This window comes from Zea mays, chromosome 6, assembly GCF_902167145.1.
Source record: "Zea mays cultivar B73 chromosome 6, Zm-B73-REFERENCE-NAM-5.0, whole genome shotgun sequence".
Taxonomy (NCBI): domain Eukaryota; kingdom Viridiplantae; phylum Streptophyta; class Magnoliopsida; order Poales; family Poaceae; genus Zea; species Zea mays.
This window is the reverse complement of record NC_050101.1, coordinates 94723009-94733406: the sequence shown is the minus strand read 5'-3', so window position 1 is coordinate 94733406 and position 10398 is coordinate 94723009. Positions and strand designations below refer to the sequence as shown.

At 49.0% G+C, this 10398-nt stretch overlaps 2 protein-coding genes across 2 annotated transcripts; one reads left to right on the top strand and one right to left on the bottom strand.

The window, feature by feature from the left end:
- Positions 1 to 7065: 7065 nt before the first annotated feature.
- On the bottom strand, positions 7066 to 8097 carry LOC100283824 (uncharacterized). The gene has a single exon (NM_001156722.2). The coding sequence runs from the start codon at positions 7987 to 7989 to the stop codon at positions 7324 to 7326; it is 666 nt and encodes a 221-aa protein (NP_001150194.2). The 5' UTR covers positions 7990 to 8097; the 3' UTR covers positions 7066 to 7323.
- A 949-nt stretch (positions 8098 to 9046) lies between these two features.
- On the top strand, positions 9047 to 10163 carry LOC100275445 (uncharacterized). Its single transcript, NM_001374290.1, has one exon. It carries the CDS (start codon positions 9081 to 9083, stop codon positions 9837 to 9839), a length of 759 nt encoding a protein of 252 aa, NP_001361219.1. The 5' UTR covers positions 9047 to 9080; the 3' UTR covers positions 9840 to 10163.
- The last annotated feature ends 235 nt before the right edge of the window (positions 10164 to 10398 follow it).

Below are 10398 nucleotides of genomic sequence, written 5' to 3'. Positions count from 1 at the left end.
TTATGGCATAATGGCAAAACCTCTTACTTCATTATTACAGCACAAGACATTTTCGTGGACTCCTGATGCCCAGTCGTCTTTTGATCAAGTGAAACAAGTTATGTCCACAACTCCTGTCCTTGCTTTACCAGATTTCTCTGAAGTTTTTGAAATAGAAACTGATGCTTGTGACACTGGGATTGGGGTTGTTTTGTCCCAGAAAGGACACCCTATTGCCTTTTACAGCAAAGCTCTTAGTGTTGCTACTAGAAAACTCTCAATCTATGAGAAGGAATTCTTGGCTGTGTTGATGGCTGTTGATAGATGGAGATGCTACTTGCAAAAGGTCTGTTCATCATTAGAACAGACCATAAGAGTCTATGTTACCTCTAGGACCAGACTTTGTCTACTGAAATGCAAAGGAAAGCAATGACCAAGCTAGCTGGTTTAACCTTCAAATTGCATTACAAAAAAGGTATTGAGAAAAAAGTGGCTGATGCTCTATCAAGAATAGCTCATGGTATGTCCTGCTCTGTAATTTCTGCAGTAACCCCTATTTGGCTGCAAGAGGTGATCCATTCCTATGAGCAAGATCCTGATACTAGGCTCCTTCTACAAGAGTTGGCAGTATCTGCTAGAAACAGCCAAGGATATTCTCTCAAGCATGGGTTGATATATAAGAAACACCAGTTGTACGTAGGTCAAAACACTGCCATCCAAACCAAAACCATAAATGCTTTTCATGCGTCAGCTTTGGGGGGACACTTAGGAGTACAAACTACTTATCAACGAGTTAAGGAACTATTTTACTGGCCAGGTCTCAAAAGGGATGTTCAATCATTTGTGCAGCAATGTCTCATTTGTCAACAAGCTAAACATGAATTGTTCAAATACCCTGGATTATTACAGCCATTACCCATTCCAGATTACTGCGGACAAGATCTTTCTATGGATTTTGTTGAGGGACTACCAAAATCTCAGGGCTATTCTGTGATACTGGTTGTGGTTGACATGTTAACAAAGTATGCCCACTTCATTCCAGTCAAGCACCCTTACACTGCATCTCAAGTTGCTCAATTGTTCTTTGATAATATTGTTAAGTTGCATGGTGTCCCTAGACTATTGTATCTGACAGAGATAAAGTCTTTACTAGCCAATTTTGGAGAGATTTATTTCAATTGTTGGGGACAGCTTCATCTAAGCTCTGCCTACCACCCACAATCTGATGGACAAACTGAGAGAATCAATCATTGTTTGGAAATGTTTCTGAGGTGTTCTGTGCATAACAATCCTTCCAAATGGGCTGCTTGGCTAAAATTCTGCAGAATTATGGTACAATTCTAGCCACCACTCTTCTCTCAAGTGTTCTCCTTTCAAGGCTCTGTATGGGGTGGATCCTAGCACTGGTATTCTCCCAGCTCTGCTACAAGAAGATCATTCTGGAGCCTCCACTGTATTGCAAGAGCGACAAACTTTTTTGGCAATGATCAAAGACAACTTGGCTCGGGCTCAAAACAAAATGAAGCAAAACAGGACATTTCGGGAATTCCAAGTTGGTGAGCTAGTTCTTCTCAAATTACAGCCTTATGCTCAATCTTCAGTGGTTAGCCGACCATGTGCTAAGTTATCTTTCAAGTTCTTTGGCCCCTTCAAAGTGCTTCAACGAATTGGCCAAACTGCTTACAAGTTGGATTTACCTGAGAGTGCCAAAATCCATCCAGTATTTCACACATCTCAGCTGAAGCCTTTTTGCCCCAATTATGCTCCAATATTTGCTAATGTACCACCAAATGTTTTTGAGGAGCATGCCTCACCATCACCTGAACAGATATTGCAACGCCAGCTGGTGAAAAAGGGAACTCGGCAATTGTTCAGATTATGGTAAAATGGAATGGGATACCAGCAGAAATGGCTTCCTTGGAAGACTACCATGTTCTTAAGGCTAAATTTCCTACATCACCGATCTGGGGACCTGACGGTTCTTCAGCGGGGGGGGGGGGGGGGTACTGTCACTACGGTGACTACAGATTGTCACATGGCTGAAGAGTAACGGATTTGATGCCTGAAGGTTCAATGTCTGGCTTGCTGTGTTGGGTCGTGTGGCCTTGTAATCTGGTGTGCGTGCTAGCCCATTGTAGAGGCATATATAGGGCGAGGATGTGCCTTGTAAAGGAACCATGAAAAATAGAAATAATAGAATACCAAATTCCCCATACCTCTATCTTCTTCTTCTGTTCTGCCTTCTTTCGCCCTCTTCTCTTTTGGAATTCATCTCGCCGCCGCCGACGACTCGTCGGGACATAACATTTAATAGCCAGCGTAACTTGAACGAGAACGACCAAGATCCTTACTTTACGAGATGCTTGTGCCGCTCTAAGGAATCTCCTGAGAAACGTTTTAGTTGTTGGAACAAAAAGATGGAACCCCAGGTCATTCAGCACTTGGCCCTCCATTCTCAGCACCTACTCTGGACTAGGTGATCAGATGCCTCCTCTCCTTCCATGCACTCCTCTATGTACTGTAACTAGTATTTTGCCAGTTATGAAACAAATACCTCTGCCTTGGTGTATATATTGTCGGTTGTGAAACAGAATTCTTCGAGTCGAGGAGCACAGATCTCTTCGTATTTCCTGCAGACGAATTGAAAACCTCACTTTTTAGTCCAAAGAGGAGCCTTTTAGAAAGTCCAGCTTCTACAAGAAACTTTCTATGCATAAACTCACGAGGCAAGAAGCATGCTTGTTATCCCCAAGAGTTGTAGCCTCTGCCTTTCGATGTAGTTCCGAGAAAGGAACCGGTCAACAAGATATACAGCTAGGTACAACGTGTCTGGAACAAGCTTTTATTCTTCAGAAACCTGTGATAGAGATGTTGGAACCTGCCTCTCAGGACAGCTAGATCCAACGGGAAATGAGAAAAAGGATTTGTAGTACAAACACGAGGTGTCAAAGCCACAATGTTTTTCTCCTCACGCTTTGGCACAGTACGGGGGTATTTATAGGTAATCGAGGGACTGTCCGACCCTGTCAAGGACATTTAGACCCAGAATTACCTAGTTTATCTCCAAAATATTCCCTCGAGGGGAGGTTACAACGAGTCATTACGGCGTACTTTATTACAGACACGGCTCAACCCACACTACCCACGCGTCGTCCGGACGCATGGCTCTGCTACATGGGTCGAATTGCACATGGGCCCCTCCTTGCTCTGAGGGGGACGAGGCCTTATGGTCTTCGTGGGGCCTTCATCTTGGCTTGCCGGAGCGAAGGGGGCCGAACAGTCCTCCGTATGGACGGTGTCCTCGGTCTGTCTGGCGGGGCCTGCGGGAGCGGTCCTCGTCCGTGCAGATGTGAGGTAGATGTCATCGAGCGAAGGGTGGCGTGTTCGCCTTCGCTCCAACATTTACCCTCCGAGGGGCCAGTTGCAGAAGAGGTGTCGCTTGGTTACTTTAGTAACGGTGTCGGGCGGGCCCTAGGTGCAGAAGAGGTTCCCGAGCCTGAGGGTGAGTTGATAATTTTTGAGGCCTTTTTCGTTGCTGGTCTTCGCCTCCCGATGCATCGATTCGTAGTGGAGGTGTTGCGAAGGTTTGAGGTGCAAGTCTACCAGTTGACGCCGAACGCGGTGGTGGCGCTTGCGAAGTATGTCTGGGCAGTCTCCTCCTATGGCGGGCAGCCATCTGTGGAGGTCTTCACTAAAAATTACTGTCTGCATTGGCAGAAGAGGAAGATAGGGGATAAGATAGCCCAATTTGGATCATGCACCTTCACGCCGAGGACCGGGAAGACTTTGGCTGAGGTTGTGGAGATAGTCCCCTGTGCTAGGAACAAGTGGGGCAACTGGTGGGACTTTTGGTTCTATGTGGCTCCCGGGGATGTCGAAGGCTTGTCGAGTCTGCCTCTGGCCATCCTGTGCTCACATTATTACATGGCATTTCCTCGATTCGAGGTGGCGAAAGAAGACGAAGACGAAGGGGCTCTCCGATATGCTGCCCGCCTGAGTAGCGGGCGCGACCTGGTGGAGGAGTTTATTGCCTATGGGGTGTGGCCCTTGGCACATGGTTGGGCGTTGGGCGAAGTGACCCCCCGTCGGATGCCTATCCTGGGCAGCCAGATGGTGCAAAGTCCAGCCTTCGCAGTGGATCTACGCGGTCGCGACGCAGCCTCGTTTGTGCGTGAGGTCGAGGCCGAGGCCGCGAAAATTGTAGGGAAGTATGTGTCGAAGACGGAGACTTTAAGGAGTTGGGACATTCGCGGTTCAAACGTTTGAGGCTGGGCGACTACTGGGGATCCTGAACCAAAGTCCATGGCACCAGAAGCACTCAGATTGGGTCAAATGGAAAGAAGCAATAGAGATGGAATTGCTCTCGCTTACAAAGAGGCAAGTTTTTGGGCTTGTCACCCGCACGCCCCCAATATTACCCCGGTCGGGTTCAAATGGGCGTTTGCCCCGAAAGAGGGATGTGAACAATGTGGTGGTGAGATACAAAGCGAGACTTGTAGCACAAGGGTTGACGTAGAGACCCGACATCGATCACGATGAAACTTACTCCCCGGTTATGAGTGGCATAATGTTCCGATATTTGATATCGCTGGTAGCAAGCTTAAACTTAAAAATGCAGATGATGGACGTAGTGACCGCATACTTGTATGGGTCATTGGATTCGGAAATCTATATGAAGGTCCCGGATTGGCTGAGAGTTCCGGATGCCAAGTCAAATCACAACATGTACAACGTTAAGTTGCAGAGGGCGTTGTATGGGCTTAAACAATCTGGGCAGATGTAGTACAATCGGCTTAGCGAATTCCTCCTAAAGAAGGGATACATAAATAGTCTAGATTCTCGTTGCGTATTCATTAGAAAATCCCAGAAGGGTTTTTGCATAGTTTCTGTCTATGTTGATGACTTGAATATCATTAGATATGCTGAGGATATTGAGGAGGCCAGTGCCTACCTCAAAACAGAGTTCGAAACGAAAGACTTGGCAAAAACCAAGTTTTGCTTGGGCCTGCAGATCGAACATCTCCTAGAAGGAATATTTGCACACCAGTCAACCTATTGTAAGGTCCTTGAGAGATTTAATATGATTAAAGCTCACCCTTTAAGACCTCGATGGTCGTGAGATCCCTCGAAATGGAAACTAACCGATTTAGACCAAAGAGCGATGATGAGAAATCGTTGGGACCTACAGTTCCTTACCTTAGCGCTATTGGAGCACTGATGTACCTTGCGAACTACATCAGGCCTGATATTGCATTCGCGATAAATCTACTAGCTAGATACAGTGCAGACCCAACCAGATAACATTGGGTAGGTGTTAAGACTATATTTAGATACCTCAAAGGCACTCAAGATCTTGGCCTGTTTTTTTCCGAAGAATCAAGACCAGACTATGGTGGGCTACGCTGATGTTGGATATCAGTCAGTTCCCCATAATGGTATATCTCAGACTGGCTTTGTATTTCTATGTGGTGGCACTGTTGTATCCTGGAGATCGTGTAAACAGACATTAGTAACGACGTCTACTAACCACTCAGAGATAATCTCACTATATGAAGCCACACGAGAATGTGCTTGGCTACGACGGATGACTAACCACATCCAGAAGTCATGTGGTTCTAACACCGCAAATACCCCCACCATTATCTATGAAGATAATGTTGCATGTGTTGAACAAATGGAAACATGCTATATTAAGAGTAATATGACTAAGCATATTTCTCCTAAGTATTTTTATCCTCATGAACTCCAGAATGAGGATGTGGTGAAAATCCTGCAAGTCAATCCTTGTGATAATCTGGCTGATTTATTCACTAAATCCTTACCTGCAGTCACATTCAGAAAATGTGTACGAGGTATAGGGATGAGGCATTTGAGAGACCTGCAGAGTTTAGGGGGAGATCACATCTGAACTTCAGCCCTTACTATTCGACCAGAAGATCATATATTATACACCTTAAGGTTGTAGTTGTCCTGAAGACACCCGTTGTACTCTTTTTCCCATTGAGTTTTCTTGAAGTTTCTCACATATGGTTTTTAACGAGGCAACAAGTGCAATACATCGAGTGACACTATGCTCTCTTTTCTCATTTTTCCCACTGGGTTTTCGGAGTTTTGATGAGGCATAAGTCATCACGGTATTCATCCAAGGGGGAGTGTTGAGAAACCCTAAAAGAGGTTTCATGTGCTAATACCGAAACTGCTCTTGAGGGGGTTCAAGGCTTATATATATATATATATATATACCCCTCATAATAAAAATAGACAGAAATAGCTTCTATCCACTATGTCTTTTGTTCCTCTATGTGTTAGGTTGCTGGAAAGAGAGCGGGCTTCTACAACTTCTCGCGTCTCTACTACTGTTGGCAGAATTCAGAGTCCGAACCAGGGATCTGCGACGACTACATTATTTAACATGCAGGACACACAGGACGGTGTGACCAGGAACGGTGGACCATCTGCTCCTGCTGGGTTGTGTCTTTAGGCTAGCTCCAGCAAGACACTCTAAAGGGTTCTGTACCCTAAATATAGAGGACCAAATGGTCCTCTATGCCCTCCAGCAGCGTCCTCTAAACGGTCCTCTAAATATAGAGGACGCTGCTGGATTCTCTACATATAGAGAAACTCTAAACGGTCCTCTATCCATTTGAATACTTTAAATAACCGGTTTAGCAAAACTAAAATATGTACAATACATTTGAGAGTATAACAAATACGTATGTACAAAAAATAAAAATAAAAAATGTCTCTAATATAGATATTTGAGTATAGAGGACGTGATTTAGAGGACGTTGTTGGAAAGGAATGAGATATAGAGGATGGAATCTTTTAGAGGAGACTATAAAGTACAGATATAGAGGATAGATATAAAGGACGTTGCTGGAGACAGCCTTAGTCTTTAGCTACGGCTACTGACCAACCAACCAGCAGGAACAAGAGTTGTGGCGGTGGCTTTGCCTTTATTTGCACAATCAAGGAAGGTGGTTCCTAAGATCACAGAACCTGTTCCGCTGCTCTGCAACTACAGCTGCAGCTCCAATCTATAGAAACAAAATAGCGTAGAAACCAGTTAAGCCACAGCCAGCAAGGTACAGTGAACATGGTGACAATTCATAAGAAGGATTATCCGTCTTCGTGTACCTCTCGCCACCCATAATACAATATACAAATTACCCTTAAGGCCTTAACTATATATAAATTACCTCACACAACAGATACAAAGCATATACTTATATGCAAAGAAACACACACATTGATAATAACAGAACTAGTTAACTGCCGAGGCTGAAACAACCAACGTCGTGGAGGAGGCAGTAGTAGTAGTAGCACCCAGGCCGCCCTGGGCTACTAGTACCCAGGCCCGACCTTGTTGACGAGTGCGAGCGCGTTGCTGGTGACCTGCGCGACCTCGACGACCCTGCCGCGGACGGCGGCGCGCGTGGCGGCGTCCACGGCGCGGGACGAGAGCCCGTCCAGGCAGGTGTTCTCGTCCGTGAGCGCGGCGCTGCACCAGGTCTGCACGTTGCTCAGGTGCCACCTGAACGCGCGCGTCCCGGCGCGGGCCATCCCGGCGCCGCCTATCTCCTGCGCCGCGTCGCGGAGGTGGCCCACGCTGTCCGCTAGATTCTCCAGACAGTCGCGCACGGGACCCGCGGCCGCCGACCCCTTCTTCGCGCCGGCGCCGGCGCCGCGGCGGGGGCTGCCGTCGCCGGATCCGGACCGGGAGCCGCACAGGCGGCCGACGTACGCGGACGCTGCCCGAGCGCGGTCCGCGCTCACCGCCAGCGCGGCGCGCGCCAGCTCCCGCGGGCTCCGCGGCGGCGGGGAGCCTCCGTACGCCGCGAGGCTCTGCTCGCACACCGACGGGTACTGCGTCGCGCGGCAGGATTTGCGGATGAAGCCGCTGGCCACCGGCGGCGTGGCGGCCGCTGCCTGGAGCGCCGCTGCGACGGCGGCGAGCAGCAGGAGGAGGCGGGCAGCGGCGCTGCTGCTGCTGCGGCAGGGGCGAGCCATGACTGCTGAGCTGAGCTGGTGCGGCTGGGCGGGGAGTGTGCAGGGCAGCAGGCAGGGAGAGCTCACGGAGTCACAGTGGATTTGAGTGATTGAAGGAATGGCTTTTGTAATCAGACACCTACTCGTGTCTCCCTTATATACAGGGATATTTGGAAGAAATTTGGGCAGATGTCTTCAACTACATTTTAGTTGAGAAGAAAAAGAAAAGCAAAGAAACTGGATCATGCATGCATGGACAAAGACACTGGGATCTGATTTGACATGAGTGGAGCACATTTCGGGTGAAATGCTGCAATATCGAAGTGGGTATAAAAATATAGTTTATCTCCATATAAATAAATAAAGGAGTATAATTTATCTATATATAAAAATAAATGAAGGCGGACATGACATGTGCGCGTGTGTGAATGTGATCACGTGATGGGCCATCGGGTGCTGCTGTTTCCGCTGTTGGCCGCGGCCCACCTGGATATGGGTACCTTGTATGTTAAGAACGCAATAAATCTTCTAGCTATTGACTCTCTTTAGTCTTTACTCACTACTACTCTAGTAGGTGGCGTTTCCACAATGTGTCAAGAGCGAAAAGCATGTCATCATTGACATAAAAACAACCGGGAAAAGTGGTATGAATGCAGCCTAAATCTGTACTACTGTCTAGTGTACTATACATTTATTACGAGAAGAAAAAGAAGAAACACTATATACATTAAAACCAACCTTTGCAAGTAATTGCAGTGCTGGTACAACTAACTGTTGCCGGAGTCCCAGTCCCCACCACCTGATTGATTATATAGAAATTCTGACAAACTATATAACTTCGCTTGCAAATCAATAAATGTGACAAGATTCATCATGGATTCATGAAGAAAAAGACTGGAAGAGAGGATGGAACATAGGACATTCACATTGCAAAGTTGCAAAATCATGACGTCGTTTCTATTTGTTGGGCTTGGGCTGCTTTTTCCGCGTTCCATCCGTATTACGCCGCCAACGCGAATGGGCCAAGTCACGATTGGGCCTACGCCGATCTGGTCAGAAAACGATCCCAGCGAATTGGAAGAGGAAATTCCTGCTCCACTGAAGATCCCCGCATGGAGAATTCCCCACCACCACCAGCACCGCAGGCGCAGGCGACGCGGCCCGATCCCATCCACCGCCCCGCTGAAGACCCCGCGCCGATGCGGCCGCCGTCGCCGTCGTCGCCGCGCCCGCCTGTCGCGTTCCCGACGCTGGACTCGCTGGCGGCGTTCCTCCGGCCGCGGCTCCCTCCCGGGGCGCTCTCCTCCTGGGGCGCCGTGCCGGGGACCAAGACCCTCGCGAACCTGTTCCTGGAGCTCGCCGTGGGCGACTGCGCGCTGGACGCCGCCTCGCCGCGGGTGGTCCGCGCGGTGCACGTGGCCACGGTCCGCATCCGCAACCGGCGCGGCGCGCGGCTCGTGGAAACCCGGCAGCTGCTCTCCGACGGCACGGTCCGGCGGCGCGGCCCGCGGCCGCTGTCCGAGAAGATGCGGCCCGGCGAGTCCCCCGAGGCCGCCGCGGCGCGCGCCGTCCGGGAGGAGCTCGGCGCCCGCGCCCGCGTCCGGATCCTCGGCGGGGCCGGCGCGCGCGTGGAGGAGCGGGAGTCCGCGTCCTACCCGGGCCTCCCCGCCCGCTACGTGCTCCACGCGGTCGACGCCGAGGTGGTGGACGGCGTGCCCGAGGACGGCGAGTTCGAGACCGAGGAGGCCGGCGAGGACGACGCCGCCGGTGCCATCACCGTGAAGCGCCACTACTGGGATTGGATCGACGACGATGACGACGGTGACAGTGAGCGCAAGGAAGTTGCTGCTGCCGGCGCGCGCGCGCACTAGGACTAGGGGCTGCTCCGTCAGTGGTGCATGCCGAGCAAATCGTCTGTCTCCTCCTGATGATTCTGTTGGCAATTTCCCTGCCTCAGATGAGCTCAGTAGGTTTGCAGTATCAGCTCACATTATCGTTTCAGTTTCAGAGATGAAATCGTGAACTGCTCGTTCCTCCCAAAACTGAAAACGCACCCAATCGTGAACCGCTCCCAAGTCTGAACATATAGGGAGTGCTGTACTGTAGGCTACTTTTGTTGCTTCCAGCTTCTGTGCGGGACCATAAGGAACCGTGGAATGTAACCGATCAAAATTTGTATTTTCTGGGTGATGAAACTACACGAGTAATCAACACCGTTTTCATATTATTACAATTCAATACAAGTGTTAGCAGATGGAGTGAGTAGCCTGACATCTGCACCTTCTTGAATGTACATGTACACATACTCTGATCAGGAAATTGGACGTCTTAGGCCCTCTTTGGTTGTTTGGGATTGAAGCCTCGGATTAATTCCTAGCCGGATTATTTCTCTAATTTATATAGATTTTGATGAGCTAGAATGAATCCTGG

Bases quoted from the DNA above. Each gene is read 5' to 3' on its own strand.
- LOC100283824 (NM_001156722.2), bottom strand. From the start codon at position 7,989: ATGGCTCGCCCCTGCCGCAGCAGCAGCAGCGCCGCTGCCCGCCTCCTC.
- LOC100275445 (NM_001374290.1), top strand. From the start codon at position 9,081: ATGGAGAATTCCCCACCACCACCAGCACCGCAGGCGCAGGCGACGCGG.